The 24,873-nt window shown below is 38.5% G+C and overlaps 1 protein-coding gene across 4 annotated transcripts in view; it reads left to right on the forward strand.

The window, feature by feature from the left end:
* Positions 1-24,873, forward strand: part of GLIS3 (GLIS family zinc finger 3) — a 161,555-nt gene that overhangs the window by 129,162 nt on the left and 7,520 nt on the right. For 3 of the 4 annotated variants that reach the window (XM_048292592.1, XM_048292595.1, XM_048292594.1), the window contains exons 6-8: positions 3,475-3,616; positions 12,679-12,826; positions 21,216-21,397. In XM_048292592.1, the coding sequence (XP_048148549.1) occupies positions 3,475-3,616; positions 12,679-12,826; positions 21,216-21,397 (472 nt within the window). The remainder of the gene's footprint in view (positions 1-3,474; positions 3,617-12,678; positions 12,827-21,215; positions 21,398-24,873) is intronic. The other variant, XM_048292593.1, reaches the window with a different exon arrangement.

The raw sequence follows: 24,873 nt of genomic DNA on the forward strand, positions 1-24,873 counted from the left end.
GCATTTGTCAAAATGCAAGTTGGTTTCAGTGAAAACTTTTAATTACAAGTTTTTGTGAAATATGTAAAAATACTTGACTGAGATAGAGTGGGGTTTTACTCTCAATGCCTTTACAGGAAAAAGAAATGCCTTGATCAACAGTATTTGAACCAGAATCTGTGTTTTGCCCTCTATTTTGTTCCAAAAATGCCACAGTTTGTGCCTCCTTATGGAGAAAAGATCTGGGAAAACACTGGAGGGAAGATGAGCTTTAAATGGCAGAGGAAGGAGGACCAATAACCAAAGAAATCGTTGCTACTGCCTCTGTCAAGAGAAAACAGTAATGGTTGGAAATGGAGTTTTCCAGTAGTGTGTAGTTTGGGAAGCAGCTGTCATTTAATGGCTGGCTCTCTGCTACAGGAAATTTACCCATTTCTGGTCCTGCTGTTCAAGGAGTAGGGTAGGGAAGGCTCCTCTAGCCCTTGCTCTCCTCTTGCCAGTGGTACCACAGTAATTACTCTTAAAAGAGCAAATCACATGCATACCCTGCAGCAGGGAATGATAAAATTTTTCCCAGCATCTGTTATCTGGGGAGAGTTAATATGGAAGGCCTGTGCTAGTATTTTCAGTGGCAATTTGAATTAGCAGGGTGCATCTGCTGTTGCACAAGTCAGTGGAATACCCACCTCTTGCTCAGGATATTTCATTATATGTACATTAAATACATATCTTGTCATTCTAAAATTACACATTATATACATATAATAATGCATATTGTAATACATACATTCGCATGTATGTATGCATATGTAAGTTTACAACATATCTGTTTCTAGCCCTTGTGGTTGTAAATCCTAATCGACAACAGCCAATGCATGAAATAAGAACTACCCTCAGAAATCACATCACAGCTGTCTCACAGTGTTTCTTGCTCTGTTTTTGGTTTTTTGTTGATGATCCTAGGTTTTCTTCATTTTTATAAGCATTGAAAAGCCAGAAAATTTATGCCAGCACAGATTGTCAGGATAGGTTTGTTCTAAATAGCAAAGGATTTATGAATGCAAGATTCCTGAACAGTGCAAAATAGAAAAATCTGTAAAATAGATGGTTGCCTATTTTATTTTACAAGATTTATTTAATTCTTGTAACTAATGCATAAATACTTAGCTCTCCTTTTCTTGTTTTTCTCACCATTTTATCCATGAATGCCGTCTGATACAGAAAATTGGTCCATTTCTTAAAAAAAACCACGCAGTCAACTTTACACAGGCAACTTCTGTGATTGTGTATTCTGTGTGATAGAATCCTGATTCTTCTATAGAAGTCAGATTTTTCATATTATATTCATTTTAGATTCCATAGAAATTTAAATTCACATAATGCTTAATAATAATGTAACTGTAAGAATTTGAATGAGGATATATTTGACATTTAATTTCACAAGCACTTAGTTTCATGAAAAAGCCGTGTTACTAGTGATAGCAGCAAACCTAGCACAATTACTGGGTAATAGCAGACAATGACGTGTGCCAAACTGGAAGAAACATTTGTACTTACAACAGATTGTAAATATGGATAACAAAACCATCTGTCAGGGTATTTCTCCCCTTCTCCCTTTTCCCTATCCATTCTATCTCTCCCTACAATTCTAGAATAACAAACATACCCCGGAGAAGTCGTGTACCTTGGGGCTTAGTAATGACTGTCCAAGTTTTTAAGAGAAGGAATCACCTGCAGCATGCACAGTGTGTGCATAGGTGTCACAAGCTATGTAGTATCTCCAGCTACAGGGTCAGGTGCTTATGATGTGTAAGACCAACTCTCCACTCAGTTGCCATGGTTTTACACCAGTGCATATTATCAAAAGTAATTTGAATGTTTATCAGCATTTTCTGGCACAAGGATCATCTTGTGGCTAAGGGTCTTTTTATGGTTGCATCTCAAATAATTTCCTCTTACTCTTCTTTCTTCATTTGTCTCATCCCTGGGGAGTTCTAAGCCAGGGTGGATGGGGCTCTGAGCAGCCTGATCTAGTAGAAGGTGTCTCTGCCTGTGGCAGGGGTGTTGGAACTTGGTTCCTTCAAATTCAAACCATTCTGTGACTCATTTCTGAGTATAGGATGTGCAGAAATTAGTTTTGTTGTTCCTCTTCCTCCCCTTAAGAGTTTTTTAGAGGTTATGTTCTAGTTAACTGTTACCTGCTCACCCCCCATGGCACCAAACAAGAGAGGAGAAGGCTCAGCTGCCTCTGTGAGATTTGCTTCTTGGGAAAGTGCAGCACACCCAAGTGCACTAGGTCAGGGTTCTTTCCATCATGCTGCATGAACCTGGATGATAGGACAGGGTATTTATGGGCATCTCAGCCACTGCGGTGGCCCATGTGCTTGTAAACACAGACCTTCCTTTTTCAGGCTTTTAAATGAATACACCAAAATGGCTTTAAGGAACAGGCAAATTTTTGTTATATATAACATTAACATCAGGCAGCAAATCAGGATAAGCATCAGTCCCAGCAGCCTGCAGCAGCATCCATAACCTGTCCTAAACCTCAGGATGCAGTTTGGCATTACAACTATGTCATCCTTGTTAGGGTACTGCAGCAGACTTTATCCCTTTTCCTTATTTTGGTGTTGGGATTTTTTTTTAATTGTATTTTTTTACTGTATTTTATTGCAGCCTCACATTGAGACCCTCCATCCAGTTTCATCCAAAGGAAAACTCTTGTTATGAATTTGTTTAGTAATTGTTTGTAGAGAGAATTTTCTGGTGATGAGCCAGATTAACAGACTTGCTGTTGATGGATCAGGTACCAGGCAGGTGGCCATGCATGCAGCTAGGATTACTGGCAGTTACAGAGCACTCACAGTTCTGCTGTAATGTGAAGCAGATGTAGTCCTAGTCTGTTTAAGAATGGGGTCTCAAGACAACTTTGGTCCGTAGGAAGTGGTCCCATTTCTGTTGTGACTTGCCTGTATATTACCACTCCTGGCTGCTTGTTCCCAGTCCCTCCTTTTCAGTGTTACGGGCACCTTTGCTCTTCTGGTCCTGCAGTGGGGCAGCTCAGGACACTAAACCAGCATGAAAATACCATTATAGTACCCCTCTTCTGACATAAGCAATGTCAGACATCTGATAAATCTCCAAGCCCATTAACCAGGACACTCTTCTCTTTTGCAGTGTGTGACAAGAGAGCAAACTGAAGTCCGTCTGTCCAGGATCCTACCTGTACAAGTAGTCCTTTTCCTCAGTACAGTCTTGTTAAGCATCTGGAAGTGTTTTATTCCCCTGATTCAAAAAATGCCTGCTGGAATGAAAGGATGGTATTAATCAGGATTTAAAAGAGAAGATTTCTGATTGTGCTCCATTTTTTCTCTAACCTCAACGTTTCTTCATTATAATTTTTCACTGTCTTAAGGATTTTCCATTACTTTCCCTTTCTTTTGTCTATGTCCATCTTTTGTTATAATTTCCCTTTTTTTCTCTCTTGTTTTTCAGTTGCGATCAAGCTCGGAGCTTGGCCAGGACATCCTGAATGACTGCCTTGCAATCCAGCCCCTCCAGCCAGCCCTGTCACCACATGATGCTGTAGATAATACCATGGGACATTCCCCAGGGCCTGCTTGTGATATTTACCCAGGTATAGAATAAGACAGATAAAAAACTGCTGTATTATTGCTTGCTTAATATTAGGAATAATTTTGCAGAGTAGAATGTACTCTTAAATCCGTATCTATCTCATAAGAAGGCTAGAATATGAAAAGTAATATAAAAAAAGATTTTAAACATGTTTTTATAAGTTTTTTGGACAAATCATACATATCCATGAAAAGACCTAATGCAACATAGAGGGATGGTTTTGCTCTATAGGCATTTGATTCTGCTACCAATTCACTTCTACCATTCCTTGTAGACATCTTGAACACATTAAGCTTCATTTAAAATCACACTGTTTTTCCTCTGCCTTATTTGTGGATCACGTATCAGGTTTTCAATTGATCTACATTAAGGAACTGAAATGCTTCATTATGAGCTCACATATTTTGACTATAAATATACAATAAACACATTTATACTATAAATGTAATAATCCTATTGTATTGTTTCAGTTAAATATCTGAGATTTTCCTACTAAAATACCTTTGTCATACCTGCCTACAATTGTACAATTGTTGTTCACATTTCAAATAAATTTGAAACAATTGGTAAGTTATGAATGATAATAAATCTCAAAGCTCAAGAGGGAGATGGGTAGGATATTCACAATGGGCAGGATGTTAACATTTTTAATGCAGTATTTTAATAGTTGTGAGGACATCTGTTTTTAACTTTCAGGCAGAACGCATTACATCTTTTATCACTTCAACTTTTAAGTGAGAACCAGATGTAGGAAGTGAATGAATTGGCTTCATTGATGTTATCTGCAGTAATGAAAATTACATTATATGAAGTAGCCACTTCAATAAGTGGTTTTATTTTACTGAGAGGCTTGTAGAGCTATCAATTCTATTTCATATGTTTGTCAAGGCTGAGTTGTACAATAGTTGGTGATGATGTAGGTTTATATGACAAAAATAAGGACATTTAAAGCTGTGACTGATTGTATTCTAGTTTATTAAGTAGTTGCTATTACTTGTATGCTGTTAACTTTTAAATGCCTTAGTCTGAGTACAGAGTGAGTGTGACATTTGCTATGTGAAAGAAAAGGGAAATTTCATATCTTAGAGATATGATTTTGGCCAGAGAACCTCTAGGAACATGTCGCTGGTTATAGTTGCTTATTTTACGTTGTTCATTGAGAGGGAGTTGGATAGGGAGGAATGTTGGGATTTTAAAAGAATTATTTAATGGTTTTACCAAGTGTAACATGCAAAACTGAGAGATAATAAAGACTCAGCTTTTCACTTTTTTTCAAGTTCCTAGACGGAATGGAAGCTGGGATGGGATAGTGTGCCAGATGAGCTGTGACCAGATTTTCAGAAACTGAGGATATTCTCACAGGAGATTTCCACAGCAATTTTTTAAGCACTCCTCTCTAGCTTCCAGGCTGTGATTAAGTGTCCAGGTCTGTCTGCTGGGTCAGTCAAACACAGGCTGACAGTGGCTTGAACAACCTGCTGCCCAGGACAAGCTGGGTAAAGCTGTTGCTTCCAGCCAGCCCTTAGCTGGCAATTGTCTGCAGTCATGATGTCTCACAGACAGCTTCTGAGACTGAGACATTACTTTCTGTAGTCTCATTCATGCCTTGTCTTTCAGTACCTGATGTTTGCAGCACTGCTAACTATGTACATTCTTTGGTATAATAATTTATTTTGGTAGTTTCTTTCCTGGCATTGCTTCCTGTTGTATGACATTTTTTTATGGTAAATTGATTTTTATGGTAATTAATCAACGTACTCTTATCAGCACTAATTTCTGTGTAAGGAATAATCTGTTTTCTCTTACATGTGTTCCCAGCTGTCTATAACTTGGCAAATTTCTTGTAGTTTTATTCACTTGTGTTGTTTCATACCAGTTAACTGAGGGTACTATGTCAGGTATAAATCAATCCGTGTCACTCCATTTTGACAACCACCAAACCCATCTGAAATTAATTGTTTCATTAACTACTCACAGGGCTGCTACAGAATAATATACTATGTGAATACATTCCCTCCAACAGGCAGGGAATTATTTTACTGAAAGGGCAACATGAAAATTATTCATGTCCCACAGACAGAAAAGTAAAATACACAAAAGCATAAGTGTCCTGCCTCAGAGAAGCTGCCCTACAAAATTCTCTGGAAACAATTTTTTTTTTTTTTGTAAATATAATTAACAGCTTGGAGACTTCTGAAAAATTAAATAAATTATTTTTACTGGGTACTGTTTGAGACAGCATATTAGCTGAAATGTCTCTGTGCTACTTTTAAAGTAGAAGGCAGAGTAGATCTTCATTCTTCCAGTGATGTCAAATCAAACTTTTCCTACTTGAAAGTGACTTGGCTTATGTTGATGCACATTTCAAGCAAAGATAGGTTTTATTTCCTGTAGAAGAAATCTACAGAATAAATATTTAAAAGCAAAGTATTAGAAATAAGTAAGAAATGTCAAAAGTATATGTTTAGATGTAAAATTCCATTTTCACTTACATAGTGGAACACCTGTAGTGACCACTGTACAGTTTCTCAGTACTGTTAAAATACAGAATCTATAAACACAGACACATTTAAACGAAATACAACAATCTTTTTTATTATTTATCTATTACTTGAAGTTAAGTCTCCAAAAATGTTTTTTCTTATCTTGTAGTCTTTATGACTTCATAGAAGAAATCCCAACTGAGTATAATCTTACTAATACAGTGAAGAAGCATGAGAGATCGTTTGCTTAAAAATGACACAAAATTACACTTACGGGTCTAAAGCAAGCGGACAGACTAAGGGCTAAGCATTGTGATAGCATCTAGGTTTTAATTTTGAACAATACCTAAGCTTTTGGGTTTATTCAGTTCACACAATGAAGATGTGAGTGATGCATTCATAATAAGAACATGGGGATTATGTTTTTTCTACTGTGAAATAGTATGAACTTACTTTGTACAGAGCAATCTAGAGTCACTAAAACTGGAAGAATCATAAATAATGCAGCAGGAAAAAACCCCATCTTTTTACTGTGCTGATTGGATAAAACTTGACCATTTCATATTTAACCATAAGCCAGAATGTGTAATTCATTTATAAGCAGTTACTGAATATCACACTCAGCTCTGCTCCAGAGCAAGAAGATCTTTCTAAAGCTTGTCAACTGCATGATTTTCTTTGTAAGTTGAAATTTTAAAATTGTATCAGGAAAGTTACAGAACTTCTTTGAATTCTAAGTATTTTTAAAATAATGTCTTATGCTGTATTGTGAAACTTCAATCTAACTACTTCTATGTGTATGACTGGCTGTGCTTTGCTTAAGTAACACCTTTCTTTGGTTTTTTTTCCCCACTGAAATAGTACCAAGCTGGGTGCTCTGTGCACACAATAAGAAAAAAATCCAATCCCCCAGGAGTTTGTATCTAAGGTAATGTTAAGAAAGTAGGTAGGTACAACAGGCAGGTAGAGGATAAGGACACATTCAGGAATAATGAAAGAATTTTATTAAAGCAATTGTCCTAGTGAGTAAAACTCCCTAAGAGATGTCTGAGAAAAAAGCAGTCTGTATTTTTCAAAAAAAGTGGTCTGTTGTTTTTTTTTTTTTAAAAAGTAGTTTGTTAAGGGTGACAGCCTTGGAAAACAGTTACAGCTCATTCCTGTAAGAAAAATAGAAGAATAAGAAGGAAAAACTGACACATGAATGGCCCTTGCTGTGAAAAACAGAATTGTATTTGCTGCATAGGGAATGGATGCAAAAGGAGCAGTAATGTAGGACTACCAATAGCAAAGAGGATGTCTGTTGTCACCTTTCAGGCTGAATTTAAGTATTGCATACATATCTAGAACTCCTGCTAAATGTGCTGTAGTCCCGGGTAGGACCATACATGCATTACAGGGGGCAAAATGTGTTAATAACACTATCTTAGTTTAAGGAGGATAGTTTACTTCCCCTCAGACTTGCCCTTTTATTTACCAATTTTACGAGTTTATAATTTCTATTTTGAGACAACTTAATGGTTTTCCAAAAATTGATGTAATTTTTGGGTTCACTCTTTTAGGAACATTTACCTATGGATTGCTACAACATTGTAGGCAATACGGCCACTTGCACCATTTATAGTTCCATTCATCGTGATGAGACTGAACTTCAGAAACTGCAATCCACTAAAAGAGAAGAAAGTGGAAGGCAGGGATGTGATCTAAAGATGCCATTTCAGGAATGGCTTAAAATACTAGTCTAGACACTGCTTTATTGCTTCAGTACTTTAATGTTTTCCAGTATCTCTGATCTGCTTGCAAAATACCTGAAAAGGGATAGAGAGGCCGTCAGCGCAGATGGTCCATGTGACAGACAGCTTTGGAGACAGATTTGTTTTCTTTAAAATGCAATTTTGCCTTCTACTGTACTTCTTAATGCATGATGGCTTCTTGAGTTTCATGCACTCTGGAGACTTCAGATTTACAGATGAGCTGAGGATAAAGGTAAAACACACAATAGGGTTTTCACTTGCTGGGCTTACCACGTACAACTCAGCACACCATATATCCACATATACCTGGCTACAAAATCCTGTAGGGAAGTGTGAGCTTCCTAGGGGAAGTGAGAGGAGAGGAGAAAATATACAAGTGATGCTCCCAACTGCAAAAAGCATTTCATTATTTTCCTTCTGTGCAATAGTATATCAGTTGTTGTCAAGCACCTCATAAATATTCCTTGCAGAAATAGAAGGCTATATTTAATAACTAAAAAACCACAACCTTGCAACTGTATGTATGTTGTAACTAACTGACCTACAAAATTAAACCTTCACTCTCTTACTCCACATGGTAAGAACTCTCAGCCCTACTCTAAACTCATACTGTCAATAATCAGACAAGTATTTTGGTGGCAGAAATTGTTTTTAAGAGGGCTGATTTGATGGCAATAAGTCCAAGTTGCTCTCCAATTAGAGCATTGTTGGTAATTTGCAAAGGAGAGGGTGTTATTCTTATGCGTTTAAATAGGTTCCATGAAATTACAGGTTTCTGACTTGTTTGAAAAATAACTTTTTTTAGGCCTTAGATTCTGTAACATTTTAAATGCTACTTTTTGGCTTTTTTTTTTTTTTTTTAAAGAAACCTTATTCAGAATCATCTTCTTCTCTTGCAACCACCTAATTTATTCCTATGCATTGTGAGGATACATGTGAATTTAACTTCTCATAGAGAATTGTTTTCAGAAATATTCTCATGGAAAATTCTTACGTGCTGATAAATGGATATAAGATGAAACTCCAGAAAAGAAAACATGACTCCTTCTCCTCTTTGGCTGAAATTTTGTGCCTGTCCCCCAATCTGAGGTTCGCAGTCAGGACTATTTAGCTGTATCCATCTTGTAAATAACGTCATAGCTTGTACTTTTTAAGGGATGCAGAGGAACACCATTCACAATTCCTTGGTTTTTATTAGATTGAAGTTTTTTTGGTTTTTTGTTTTTTTTTCAGAATATCTGAATCTGTTTAAAACTTCTTTAAAGGTGTTAGTTTATTTTGTATTGATAGAGAGAAAAACCTTCTTTGTAGAAACCTTTTTGTTAAGTAATCATAGAATGATAGAATCATAGAATGGTTTGTATTGGAAGAATTCTTAAGGATCATCTGGTTCCAACTCCCCTGCCATGAGCAGGGACACCTTCCACTGGACCAGGTTGCTAAGGGCCCCACCCAGACTAGCCTTGAACACTTCCAGGGATGGGGCATCCACAACTTCTCTGGGCAACCTGTTCCAGTGCCTCACCACCCTCACAGTAAAGAATTTCTTCCTAACATCTAATCTAAACCTCTTTTTTTTTTTTCTTTAAAACCCACTTAAAACTAATGCTTAATTCTACATCTTTGTGTGTGGACATACATGGAGTGCTATATTGCATGCTGGTTGTCATGAACATTTGTTCAGTTTCATGCCCCTTGAATCAGGTATTTAAGGGGATCAGGACTGAAAAGACATTACCTTGTGAAGATATTTACCACCAACACTTTGATCAAGTAAATCACACGTAACAGCCAACCCACTAGGAAAACTTGCCAAACACAGAGCTCCCAAGAATAAGTGGTCAAGTTTTCTAGCAGTTTCTAAAATAGTGTCCAAAGTTTTCTATTAGTCTTTGCCAGTGAAGTAACCTGTCACTGACAATATTTTTTGACTGCCATACATCTGTACACTGCTAATGCCTGACAATGTTGCCCTTCAGGTGTTATTTACAACATTCAGGTAGTAGGTTGGACCAGTGCTGTGTCTACGCTGGAAAGTTTTAGTAGTTGCATTTTTGCCAGGCAGAAGCTGCTAGTATTGTGATTTCATGTCACTGGGTGCCCATGGAGGTGCCTTTATTAACACAGTGCCTTGAAAGAAGCTTCACTGACAAAAGTTGTGTTGCACTGCCAGTAGATGTTCCCTGGTCTCCCACATTGTCATTTGTAGTGCTGCATTTGGAGACTTCATTACAAAGCATAACGGGAGCCCACATGCACTCTTCTGGCATGCTGTGAGCATTTAACACACCCTGAGTAAAGGAATACATTTTTGCAGCTAATACATATGCGCTTTTATCCTTAAATGTCCTAGCTGGTCCTCTAGTCCCTGTCATAGTTAGCTCTTACTTTACACTGTGTATGGTCTCTTCATCAGAAACAGAAAAATAAAGTACTGTTGGGAAACCTAGCCAGAATGTTGTCAGTGGCTGCCTGTGCTTGGCTACAGATAACCTTTTCCCAGAGACAGAATCCCCAGGTCTTAGCCAGTGCTGTGGGAACCTGTGCTACCACAGCCTGAACCAGCTAGAAAATGTGCAAGCATGATTTAGAAAATACTTGCCTGGAATACTAATCATGGTTGTGGCAGACAACAGCTATGTCAGGAAGAATAACTCGTGCTACCTTGTGCTGAAGACCCATCATAATCCAGCCTTTTTACTCCTGATCCTGAAGAGGTTAATTTTAAATGCAAAGATCACAGTACTGGTAAACTAAGCCACTGTATGTTTTTACATAGTTTTATTAGTTTTTGTCATGGTAAAATGCAAGTTACCCTATTTTGCCAAGGAATAATTTAAATAGTCTCTTTTTATTTAGACAATCGGGGTTTTCCTTTGCAGTGATTTATTAAATAGTCTCTCTGCTTTTTCTGTCAGAATGTGTAGTTGATTTTTTTCCAGTATTTTGTTCTGTGCTGCATGTAAGATAAAATAAGAATTTCAAAAGTTCATTCCTTTGGTTTTTCCTTCTGCACTTGTCTTGATGCTACCCTGAGAGACAGATGTGGAAAAAATAACTTTTGAAGTGCATAAGCAGAGTGGAAAAAACCGATTCCCTTGTCTTAGTAGGGAAATGCCCTCAGCCCTTTCTTTGTGAGTTACTCTGCTACCTTAAGTGATACCTCATCTTTCTGTGGGATCTGCCTCCTCTGTTCCTCTTTAAGGTCTGGGATGTCTTCTACTGTCAGATGCCTGTCGTCACTTGGGTTATGATTAGGAGGCTCTTGTCCATACACAAAGTAGCAAACAGCAGAGCCTGGAACCAAGTTCAGCCTCCACTCCTCCAGCTTTGACCACCAGTGTCAACTTCCCCTAAACTTTGACATTACCTCTACAGCATCTATATTGGATGTTTTTACTCACAAAGTGGTTTCCTGTCTGTCATCTTGCACTATCATTTCCACCAGCTGAAACATGTCCAGGACTGCTCATTAATGAGGCTACAGCATAATTAGACTCCTGAGCCTTTTCTTCAATCTGCTTTACCTTAGTGAATATCCAGTGTGTCACAAAGGTGGACTTGTAAGGATTAATAGAGTCTTTCCAGAAATAAGATGAGGAGTTGGGAGATGAGATGAGTTTTCACCTTTTTGATCTTCTGTAGCAACAGTCACACCTGTGAATGAGAAAATGATGACCTGTGAAATCATTTTCTTGAAGACTGATCTGTGGTGAGGCTACCTCTAATGCAGTCTTTCTTCTGCTAGGATTGCTGCATCCATGCACATGTTTTAGCCTAGAGAGATGTTTTACTGGTGACAGTGCCCCCTGGGGAACTGGTTTAAATTCTAGGATTTTATCAAGAAACTCAAGTCATTAGCTCCAACATATTCACTAGCATAATGTAATTTTTATAGGTAGAATTCTATTCTGTAAACTAGGCCTGAACAATACTTTTTTTAAAAGAGACTGGAAGATATGCCAGACAAACAGGAGGCATCATTTTTATCTTTTAGAGAGCCTATCTAACTCATCTAATTCTCTGGGTTCATAACATATTAAAGAGCATGTATTTGTCTGCCAATCAACATCAACATAAGCTACTTGACACAGATGTCAGTAGAAATAGGTGGGAAACTGGATTTTCAGAGATACAAACATTTTAATTTGTCTGATTAAACTTTTTTTTTTTAAAAAAAGGGTTACAAGAAAACAAGGTTACAGGATTTGGAATCAGCTAAATAGGACATTTGGACAAAGTCCTGTATTGCTTTTTGTTTAGTCATCTGGAACCTTTCCTTATTGGAAAGAATACATGAGAAAACTCTGAGAAAATTATTAAGCTGTTAAAGATGGTTTGAAATTTTTGTATGTATTACTGAAGAATCTGGGCCAATGATAGCAATGTTCTTCAAGAAATTTGTGATTTTTACAGCTGAGGCAAAAATGTAGAAAGCATTCTTTCTGTTCACTAGTTCTAAAAATACATATCTTAGGAAGTATTTGACACCTCTTCTACAATAGAAATGTATGGAAGATTTTCAGCCTTATTCAGGCAAAAAATTCCAAGACAAGGAGTATGGCTGTGATCATTTGTGCCTGGTTTTACAGAAGTGTCATTTGGAAGCAGCAAAGAATACTTACTTATTTTCATGTGGGTTTTCTTTTTCCCTTTGTATGGAAAACAACACTTCAGAAACCCCTTCATTTTCTTAGTTGCTAAGAGTTGGCAGTACAGCTTGACAGGTGCATGGTAGTGTTTGGTCAGTTACCAATATTGTTGTTGTTTGGTCAGTTATCAGTGTTGTTTCCTGCCTGATGAGCATTACTTCTCTCTTTTACTTTCAGCAGCTGTGATCCCCAGCACACAGATAAATCGAAGTGGAACAGTGTCCTTGTCCCACCCTGGCAGCCACTCCTCCCCAGGACATAACATACAGGGTAGTCCTCTGCATCGTCCCCAGATACCTCTTCTCGCAGCTGCGGACTCAGAGAGGTAAGACCCTGTGTTTCCCAGCTTGAGCATGAGGCAGGACTGCCTTCAGAGCTGCCAGGATGGGGGAAATACAATTGTTGGTGTTCAGAAAGGCACTGGTGGCAGCACTGGCCAAGCAACTGCTCTGGGTAGGGGTTTATCAGGGGAAGGAGAGGTAAAAGGGACAACGTTATTGCAGCCTGGGAGGGAGACTTTCCATCCATCTCCATTTCAGAGACTTCCTCCAGTCCCTTCTTGATCCCCACAAATGGCCCAAGTGAGGAAAGTGGTACTAGCCGGCACACTCAACTTCAGATGACCACAGCCATCCCTTACAGAATGGGGGCCCTGAGATTCATGTTTTTGTTTACTTGTGAGAGAAGAGTCATACTCTGTCAGTATTCTCTCAATACCAAATATTTCTGCAGGAACATGCCTTTTTTTTTTTTTTTTTTTTTTTTAATTGCTATTTTATTAAGACCAATAGATATTAAGCAAATTTTCATTTCACTAGTTTTAGTTTGATTTCTAGTCAGGATTTATTTTATGACAGTTATGTATATTTTATTATATGCTGGTTAAGTATTGTAAATTCTATGATTTTAGATATTTCAGTGACATAAAAACCGATTGCTTAGACATGTCTTGATTTTCATCTTTAGACATTCCCTAAATTATTTTCAGCAATCTTTCCAATGACTTAGGTAGTGTATGGTACTACAGATGTGCAAATCTATAGCTCATTGAACCCCCTGTCTACCAAATCACAAGTCTGAAGAGGCCTAAGTAAATAGGTTTCTAGTGGAAAAGTCAAGAAGTCATTACACAAAATACTAAACTCTTACTATATGCTCATGGATACTTACACATGATCTTGTAAAATTCTTTTTCAGTGCTCTCTAAATGATAAATTGCTGTGTTTCACTAATGTGTTTCAAAGTATTTCATTTCCTTGAGTGACAGATATGGCAGTAATTTGAAGAGTACAAAATCTCCAATTATAAACATGAAAACAACATTCACTAGATTTCAATTACTGTTAAATGAGCATAATTTCTTTGGATGAAAGCAATATTCACTCTGCCTTGTATCAGGAAGATAGAAGAACATGATGTCTCAGGAAATTAACAACAGGTGAAAGTACAATTTTATTTCAGACTTCACGTGTGAATTCAGCCAGTTCTGGAGCCACTGGAAGTTGCTGAGCTTTTTGTACATCAGTCTGAGATGGAGCTGACTGCCTCATGATCACTGGAGCTCACTTACTTGTTCAGTCCTTCCTCCCCACTCCTGCCCCCACGATCCTGGTCTTTTCCCTTGTGCTGGCTCTGGCCCTCTGTGCACTCCCTCTGGGACTGTCCATGCTCTCTTGCCTGACACAGAGGCTTTTCTGTCCCTGTACAGCTTTCTCTTCGTGCAATGTTCTATCTAACATCCATAGCCAGCAATTGCCAGAGCATGAAGTGACAGGCAGGGATACATTAATAGTTGTTGCAGGTATAAATGTCATTATAAAAGACAATGATCTTCTTATTAGCCCATTTCTGAGGTTCTACTGCTGTAGAACCATAGCAGATGTGCTTAGAGTGAGACTTAATTCAATTCATGGAAGGCATTTCAGATGTCCAGATAATAGAGTACTCTACAGAATAGTAAAAAGCTAACATGGTATACTCCTTTCTCATGTGTTAAGTGTATACACTCTCTCTAAAAAGGCTTTAAGTGCTAATTCACATACATGGAGCTGCTTTGGATTAAAAAAAAAGTTTCAGTGTCTTCATTTAGGTAGTGTGACAAATGGCAATTTAAATTCAGAAAAGGAAAAGCAGTGTTGGTTTCACTACTACACATAGGGTAAAAATTAAGGGAAATTTTTAGAAGAAGAACTAAGGCAGAATCTAATACAGTACACTCGCCATGGGGCCCTGTGAGTAGGCTGTCCATGTCACTTCATGGGTGTGATGATAGCTGTGAAAATGTGAACTGAACAAACCTTCAGTAGAGAAAGTGGCAGAGATAGTGTCTTTGAAAGATGTGAGTCATCCTGTTTATTCCAGCGTCATTGTTGAGAGGACTGCAGGATTTAAGGGTGCAAGTAGAGGATTCGTTCCCCTCCCCGCCCCGCCCCCCCCCCCATGCTAGTAAGGGTTGGACTAGATGACTTTTGAAGGTCCCTTCCAACCAAAACTATTCTATGGTTCTGTGGTTCTGTGGTTCTGTGCTGTGTGGTTCCTGACACACTGTGCATGCCTGGGGTCATTTCAGAGCTAGGACCGGCTGACCACCACTTGCTCCAGCAGATGTCTGTGTTTGTTGGACCAAAGCTGATCCAAACTGGCCTGGCTGCTTTGATGACCCTGGGGGCCAAACCTGTGCCACTTTTTGGACAGCAGACTCAGGTTTATGAGAGACAGAAGCAGAAGGAAATAAGCACTTTCTCTACACCTCCAGATACCATGGGATAGAGAAATAATGGGAGGATTTCTTCTGTGTCTTTCTCCTTTAGGTCGTGTGAGGGAAAGTGTGGACTTGATTAAGCCTTACTAATGTGAGAAACTGAGCCAAACACAGAATACATCTTACACTGCATTCATTATGTGTACAAAACTCTGTGAACACATAGTGCAAATCAGTTAGAGAATTTGGATCTAAGAAACAACTTCATTTATCAAAGGAGAGAACATAAATAATAAAAGTGCAGATCTACATTTTGTTTGTGCCAGCTCTTTGATACTAACTTTGAGTGCTCCACTAATATGAAATACTGCAGCTATTCAATGAAGGTACCAAATGTGTACCTGAAAGCATATCTATAAAAGGGAATACGTACTTCACTTCCTTTTCACGCACTTCTGTAATACAAGAAGGCATGAGCATACAGATAAGCTGAAAGAACAATCTAATTAAAACTCAGATCAAAAATTATGGGTTTATATGGCATAGTTAACATATGCAGCTCAGTGGCCCAAAATTGATGGTGCTAAATTCTTGAAATTAATATTTTTAAATTCTTTATTTAATGAATTATCCAAATATACATCTTGCTTTTGAGCGAGAACTAGCTTGTTAATGTGAGACCAGAGCAAAATTTTTCATGGACTTGGTGTTCCAGGGGGTTTTTTTACTCTCCTGTGAACCAGAGCTAGCAGTATGTCCCTGAAGCATGATGCATCCCTGCTTCACAGGAATTTCTAGAGACTGTGTATGGCTGACAAGAAGAACTTAGAGCCAAACTGTTCAGTTTAGCAGCATCATTATGCTATAATAAGTTCTGCAACAGTGCTTTTTTTTGCTTGAGTGTGTGGTTATATTCCCTTTATGATTTCACTGTAAAATAATGAGTAGCTTCAAGCCAGACTTCGAGAAGCAAAAGCCTCTGAGTAGTTGTAACCAAGAAGCCGAGACACCCAACCCTCACAAGTTATAAAGCCCCTTGTATGTAGCATACAAAGGGCTGCCTCAAAGAAGGTCTTTAGTTTACAGTGTGGTTTTGAAATAGGTACATTAACTTCTATCCAGGCATGGGACACTTCAGAGGATTGACTGCTAATCATGTGGTCTTTTTAGTGAGCAAACAACACATATAAATGACAAATGCTTGAGTTGGAGGTGTCAGTCATGCTAACCCTGAACCTGAGCTACAGAGTTGCAGAACGACAGAACAGTTTAGGCTGGAAAAGACCCTTAAGATCATCAAGTCCAACTGTTAATCTAATAGTGCCCAGGCCACCACTAAGCCATGTACCCAAGCACCTCATCTACACGTCTTTTAAATACCTTCAGGGATGGTGACTCCACCACTTCCCTGGGTAGTCTGGTCCAATGCCTGCCCACCCCTTCTGTGAAGAAATTTTTCCTATTATTCAATTTAACCCTTTTCTGGCACACCTTGAGGATGTCCTATTGCTTGTTACTTGGGAGTAGAGACTGAATCCCTCCTGGCTACAACCTCCTTTCAGAGCAAACCTAGCAAAGTTTGGAATTTTTCTCACACTTCTTTTTTTTTCCAAAGGCATTTTTTTCCTCTTCTACACATTTGCAAGAAACTTAATTCTCTAATACAATATAGGCACAGAAAATGCTGAGAGATTTTATAAAAAGTTACATAGTCTGCTTCCAGGGAGTCTGTATATTGAGGTGCCTACTCACAGGTTTCTTCCTTAAATTCCACTTTAAATTCCACTTCAAATTTTCCTTTCATCTTCTCATCAAAGAGAAGATGAGGTGCTGGTCAGAGGGCCCATTCTTTCTTCCTTCATCCCTTCTTTTGGCTAGATTTTGGTTTTGTTGCCCAAAATATTTCTGTTATTGCAAGAAGATTGCATTCCCTTAAAACAAAACAAAACAAAACTTGCAGCAGAGAAATCATTGGAGAGGTAAAAAATTAGTCTTTCGTTATTTTGGTCAAATGCATATATTTGTAACTTTGGGGAAAACAGAGGATTGTTTGAAACTTGTTCTCGGCAAAAGATGTGCTTTCCTTAAATGTGTTTTTAAAGCGTGATTATTTGATTGTCACTGATAGCTAGCCAGACTAACTTACAGTGCAATATGCTGGGCTTCAGAATGCTGTGTTACAACAGAACGTTTCCCTCACTGACAGGGGATTGAGGATCTGTAAAGTCACTGACGCACAGCATAAAGTGTGGAGCTACCCAAAATGTGAGTTCACAGAAAAATGACACAACAGAGAATGGAGACATCATCCCAGATGTTGTGGATTTGCCTAGAAATAGAAAGGCATTCAAGAAGGAATGATCGTAGATTGTTCCTCATTTATCATTGTCAGAAAGTGCAGCACTGTACAGGACACTGTTGGAGACAGCAACCTGTTACAGGGAGCTTGTAGTTCAGTCCTTTGTCCAGCCAAACCTTCAGCTCAGCAAGCTGAAAGCCTGATCACCTTGCCGTGTGAACTGCATAACATCTGTCTATGTTCCCAAACTATTGCAGCCCAGTAAAAAGGACTCAGAGAGCAACAACCCAATAAATTGTGTTTACAAGTTGTTCAAAGAAAACTGTGGCCTCAGAAGAAAAAAAAATACCGAAGTTCTCAGCTTTAATGTTCAATTTCCACTTCAGAAATGTATCTATAGCAACCATAAGGATTCATTTTGTTTAAATGGTGACATAGGCTTTAATTTACAGTGCAAAGTTGAGAAAAAAGAGTAAGAATGAAGATGGAACTACATGCAACATAGTTACATAGTTCCTGTCTCAAATATTTAATTTTAGTAGCATTTAGTGCCATAGTGTTGCATGGATTAATGGTAGGTAAATTATGTCTTTTATATGCAGGTACAGTTCCCTTTCTTTCAATATATTTTTAAAACATACTTGGTTGCAGTGAAATGAATTGAGGAGTTGCAAAGCACTTGGTGAAGAAACATCTTATGTATGTCCTTGCTACAGAGACATAAGAGTTTGTTTCCCCACTGCACCCAGAACTTATTTGCAGGTGGCCAACCATGATAAAATAAACTAAATTAATGGCTATTAGTACTATATAAATGCACTATTTATACTGCATATTATTACTCTTAGATTTCCTCTTCCCTTCCTTTTCCACATATTGCTTAGGTTGTGCATGTAGTTGTAGTGAATGTTGACTGGGCCAGCTCCAGTAAAGAAATGCTAGAGTAAAATCTCTTTTTCCATGTAGTCATGACCAGTCCTGGTTATTAACAAACCCACGTTGTATGTGGCGTTTTAACTAATCTCATCAAAACAGGTAAGCTTTGGTAACTTCGTCATCTATCTTGCTTACTACCAAATCTAATCATTTCCCAGCAGGACATTTTTTCACAGCTACTGTTGGAAGAGAAAGTAGTTTCTTAATGGCTCCAGAAACATTCCTGCTCAGATTTTACACCCATCAGGCATAGAAAAGGGCAACTTTCTGCAAATCTGGCTAGTTCCTGATTGAATTGACACCTGGACTTGACCACAGCTCTTGATTGCAGTTTCCAAGTGGTCACAAGCTGGTCCCAAGTGTTCCAAGAATAAGATTATATTAGCTGTTCTCCCAGGAACATAATGAGATTTGTTCAGAGACAAATCTAGGCTGGGGCAAGCACAAGTTTCTCTTTCGTTGAGCAGAAGGAAAGAAAAAGTAGATAACTACAGTCATGGATATGGGTGAGCCAGGGTTTCATAAACTGATTTATAAATCATCATAAAGACCACTTATGTCTACTATAAAGGAGTCCTGTTTGGCTGCACAATATAGTGCATTGTTACTCGGGGGAAGTTGTTTAGATGGTAAATCAAATGTAAAGTCTGTACAACTCTGTTTTCCAACTCGAGTTTTGAAAAGGATTTTTTCCCTTTTAGTAGCTACTGGTTAAGATAATTTTTCAGCAATTAATTTTCACAAATTAATCTTGAAAACACAAAGGATGATATCTCATGATTTTTAAAATAATGACAGTATTTAAAGGCTGTCTGTGCATGGCTCTCAATCTCTGGCACAAGATAACAGTCTATGTGATTTCTGTACAAAAAACTAACTCCAGTTATTGCTCAGGAGACATATTAACCAGGTAGTTATAGCACTTTTTAAAAATCTCTGATATTTTTATCACAATATAACTACTGATTTCTCTTTCTAAAAAAATTTGTTCTCTAGTGTTATTGTGAAATACATGAATGCTTTCTTCTCTTCCACCCTGGTATGTCTTTCAGTCTACTCTGCATCAGTAATCTGGAAAAATGAAATATTTGACACATTAAAGACTCAATGGCTCAGTAGTGACATCTTTATTTCCTCCATCCATATAGCATTTCTGAAGTAATATATGTTTATGAATTTAATATCACATCAGCACCAGGACCAATCCAAACCCTACCTAATATGCTTAAAAATGTGCTTCTCACAGAAAACTGAATAGGCAGTACATCATCCAGAGTTCATCTTGACACTTGTTGCACTCCAAATGTGTATTATGGTCACCAGCAATGTAGTAAATACTTTTCAAATTAAGTCAAAACCACATAGGTAACGTGTGGCACGTACAGATTTTTAGCTGCAGCATAAAAGATCTCAAATGACTTGGATTTAAATACAGTTATAACCTGCATGATGACCCTGCCCAGAGGTGTTCCATAGAGCTGCTACTGCAGTTGCACCTTCTGTTGTATTCAGGGTGTGATAAAAACTTCATTACACTTCTTCAGGAAAAACATGCTCTTTATTACGTTAGAAAAAAGTCATCTAGTATATTGAGGTCCAGTCTCAAGACAACAGGGACCAGATCCACACTTTAGAACACCGGTAGACTGTGTTAACAGCAGGCACTGACCCCTCCTAGCAGCAGCCACTGGGCACACAGAGAAGGGTATTCCTTCTCAGCAGACTTGCAGCTTATTTTTAGTGGTGGAGACATAGGCTGATCTGCAACAGGAATACCACATCACTTTCTGCTCCTCCTCTTGCAAAAATATCATGTTCTTTTTTGGTGTTTGAGAATGGTTCCAGCTCTCCTCTCATTGATGAAAAAGTGGCCGAGAGCCATTCCTGAGCTTTCAGTAATTAACCAGATCCCATCAGTCTAGTGGGCAGTTTGGGGCACAAACAGGAGCTCTTACAACCTTAGCTGTCTGTCCACAAAAAACACCACATGACCTATCTGTAATGTACTTTGAGGTATGCAGTTTTAAGGAAATACAGAAAAAAAAAGTAAAAAATCCCATAAAACTACAAGTAAAATCTTCAAAAGTAGTGTGTATCCTTGTAGTGCCAGTAGTGACAGAGCTGTGCAAAACATACCACTGACGTGATGAACCTCTGTGGCAGCTGCACCACCAGGCTTGTTCTCAAGCATTCTCTCCTCTGCCAGGCTTGTAAGTTTATACTTTGAGTCCAGATTAACATTTTGATGTGGTCAGATTCTGGAAGCAATTTAACACTTGCCCTTACCTGCATTATATTGACATCAGATTGTTTATTTTCAAATAGCTCTGTGTAACATGCAAAGATTTATAAAGCCTGAAACCTGGACCTGAACCTAATATCTAACCCCTCAGTGACCAATGACCTGAACTGACCCCTTACTGTCAGTGATGAACAGCTATTTATTGATAGATAAAGCCGATACAAAGCCTTACAATGAACAGCTGGCAGTGCCTCCAAAATCAGGTATCTCCTCCAATTAAGACTTAGACACACCCACAGAAGGAATGGGTTAAAAGTAGTTTTCCATGATAAGGGGCAAATCAGCCTGCTAATTTCCCAGTTGTCAAACCTAATGATAGTCACCATTTAAAAAAGTGTTATCTCTGTTTGGGCTGCAAACTGCTGTTTTGGAAGTCTGTATCTATGCAAATAACTAACGTGATCTAAATAAAGTAAAAACAATCTTTAGCTCCTATTTCTTAGAGATTTTTCTGTTTTGTGGCTTTGAACTTTTAGGTTTGTTGCTCCAGCTCCTTCTCCTCATCACATTAGCCCCCAGAGGATGTCCATTCAACACCCCGTGATGCAGAGACAGACTCCACAACCTCCTCAGCTTCCACAGCCTGCAGGAATGCCTCTGAAGACATACCAGCCTGCAGAAAGCCCTTCTTTTCAGCCAAATGCCCTTCACATCCAGGGTAAGAAGGAAGAATCTTCATCACTGGTGTTAGTTGTTTGTTGCTACTGCTTGTCTTCAAACTAAGTGCTTCAGGGACTGGCACTGATATTTTTAAGGCACTTTTCCATTTGAAAGACCCTGGGAAGTAGCCTCCAGAACTCTGCCTTCAGACTTCCTTAAAATTCTTTACCTTAGCTAGTTGTTATTCATCCCGGTATGGAGTTGAAGGTTTCTCTTCAGACTGATTTTCAGTGCTGTTCTTGAAACAGAATGGCAAAAAATTTTATGATGGCTTTTAATTTTCTAATGTTACACTCCTAATCCCTTCTGATGTAGCACGTAAGTGTTAACCAGGTTTTCAAGAGGTAGGGTATTTTTCTCCCTTGTGCTCGTGGGGAGATGGAGAACTCTTCTGTAAGCATGGAAGACTCTTGCAGCTGTGTTCCCATTTGTACAGTGTAATCAGCTTCTACAAGACCTCTCTCTTCAATCCAGTATATTTCTTCTGTAGCCAAGAAGAAAATTAACAGCTTGTGGGTTGTTCTGTTTGTTTGTTTTTCCTAGCTGGTATGGAGACTGAATGCTAATTACCTTAACATTTCAGGAGTGTGTTGACAGCAGTATTGCTGTTTCCTCTCAACTGTTTAAATATATGGTTTGCCGTATTTATAGACACAAGGTACATAGCAGACTGGACTTCTTTTTAAAGGTCTTAGGATTCTGCTTATTGATCAGGCTTCCTGAGAATTATCATTTTAGATATCATAGGAAACACCTTGGGAAAAGCAAGGCTTCTTTTCTTTTCTTCCACTGATGAAAGCAGTCTCTCTAGGCAAAGAGAGGAAACGGGCATCTCCCTGAGTTCATAAATGTGAAGGAGAGCAAGGAAAGTGCCAATCCTGTTACATTCTTCATATCATGCTAGACCACACAGGAGCAGGATCTGAGACTGACGGTTTTCTTCCAGAAAGTAGTAATTCCTTACAGCACTGATCAGTACTAGAAGAACATGAAATTTACCAGTGGATGTAAGCAGTTTTTATTGGTTTTCTATATTCTCTGATAGAAGTTTCACTAATAATGTATGGCCAATGGAGTACAAGGTGAAATTTATTAATATACAGTTCACTGTCATATGACATAGTCGAAAAGATGGCAGAACAGGTCCAGTAAATTCCTAGTGCAGGGCATGAAGGGATCAGGTTAGCCCTTCTGTTTCCACAGTACAAAACATTTTACCCTGTTCCATATTTTGCTGAACATTTGGAAAGAACTCATCTTCTGGAAAGGCAAGAACTCATCTTCTGGATGGAAAGGCATTGAGACATTAAGGTCTGCCTTCCTTCCTGGAACAAAAATTGTCTTTCAGTTATACAAATGGCTTTAACACCTTCTTCTTCTCATGGTGGTAAGAGTTTTAGGAATCTTAGAAGCTGGGATCACAACCACTTGCTTCAAAGTAGAACACTTTCTAAAGAATCCTGCCTCCCAGGGGCTCACAAATCACCCTGGATTAACTGTCCTCCACGCAGGACTTGCACCGGGCTGTGCAGCAACTTTCATGTCTCCTTGGGCATCCTCTGTTTAGGGCAGGCCACAACAATGCCACTACATTCCCATCTCCTTCTCCTACGGTCCACAGAGGATTTAAAAGGACAGAAGATGTGGGTCATCATTCTTTATAAGAAGAAGACCCAGTAGAGACTGTCATTTGAGTGAACGCCGTATTCGAATTGAAGCCCTACTACACATCCAAATTTAAGATGCAGTTTAATACTATCTTCTGAGATCAAAAAATGGCTGACTTCAAGAGCTTGGACCTTAAACCCGTACCATACTTAGTCCCACGTTAGCATTACTGTGTCTGCCTCACTCTCGTAGGAAAGCCTGTGTTGAAATAGACACTGCTGACAGGAATTACATGCACATAGATAACTCAAAGTTCAAATTCTAAAGATCTTGGCACTTAAAACCCTTATGAAGACAATGTAGACTGAACTTTAATTATTTATTTATTTTTTTAGTATTGAAAGATATAATACAGTGCAATTCAATACCCACAATGTGGGCATTAAATGTTTTTTCAAAGGTCATGTAACCTATTGTCACTGTACAAGGTATTTTGTCGGAATGTACTCCCTCCACCTTAAGCACAGCTGTCTCATCCTGTATGCTACACTGGAAGTGTTGTCCTGTGTGCCTTAAAGGCTTACCTAAACTTTCTCTCTCAACAGCAGATGTTTCAAGAGTTCATGTTTTCCCAGTAGCAATACAAAGATTGCCGTCTTCCTTTGTCGCACCATCACAATGCAGAAAAACACCATGGAGTTATCTCCAGACTATACTACTTTGTATAAAAGAAAGGGCTGCGGGAGGTTCTGTTAATTTCTATCTCCTGCAGTTCATAACCTGCCTTTTCAAGGTTTAAAGTGCTGTAACTATAACCACCCCAGCTCATTCTGCTACCAGACAGTGGTGACAATTTACCTGTGTATGTCGTCTTAAACTTGTCAGTTCCATTTAAATTGGCTCTATCAAGGAAGAAAGAGTTTCATTGCCCAAAAGCTTTTTGAAGAAAACAAGTTCTAAACAGACTCAGTTTCTGAAAGCCTGAGCATCCTAAAAGATCATAGTGATCTTGGAGTACTATCCTTTAGAGAGAAATGATGTATGAGATCCAAGACTGACAGCCTTCTTGTATCTCATAATTACTTTTACTGTGAAACGTCTTTTTCTTGGAACAACATTGTCTACAGTTCAAGTTTTATTATTTGTTCTGAGTGATTTTCAACTACACAGTAATGTCAGAGAGAGCTTTCTATTGCCTCAGTTAATATTACATAATCGACTAAATATTCCCTTTTCTTGCTCTTGTGAAATTCACCACATCCTTTGCTGCATGGAATGTTTGGCAGTGATGATGTTAGACACCTCACTGAGCTGTAGAAGTGAAGTTCATCTTTTCCTTTTATTAGATTGTAGTATCTTTTATTGGATTATCATTCAGCAAATCTGAAACTACCCTGACCTGGAGACTGGAATGACAACTTCCCCGCTAGATGCTGTTGTATATCAACACGTGTTTGTAGACAGAAGACAAGTACAGGTGCTGGCGGTCTGCAAAAATTGGCCCAGCACCTGCATTGTACTGGTGATTCTTTTCAAGCATGAAAAACTACTCTCAGGAGAGGTGTCTGAAGAGACAGGCATCTACAGTACACAGGCAGCTGCAAGAATAAGGTACTGCTTGCTCTGAGACAAGCCAGAAAAGATGTGCAAGGTATGAAAGAAAAGAACAGCAACAGAAGTTCCCTCTTCACAGTGAGAAAATTTATTGTGCTTGTAGTATAAAGCAAAACTTTTTTGGGCATGGGCATAGCTGACTTGCTTTTGTATGTGTCTGATACTGTGAACATTTTTGCACTAACAATCTGGTTGTCCTTTAAAATTGTGTCTGTAGCTCTGTAGCTCTGGTCACATGTGTTTGTGAGTTAG

Source organism: Corvus hawaiiensis, chromosome Z (assembly GCF_020740725.1).
Source record: "Corvus hawaiiensis isolate bCorHaw1 chromosome Z, bCorHaw1.pri.cur, whole genome shotgun sequence".
Lineage (NCBI taxonomy): Eukaryota > Metazoa > Chordata > Aves > Passeriformes > Corvidae > Corvus > Corvus hawaiiensis.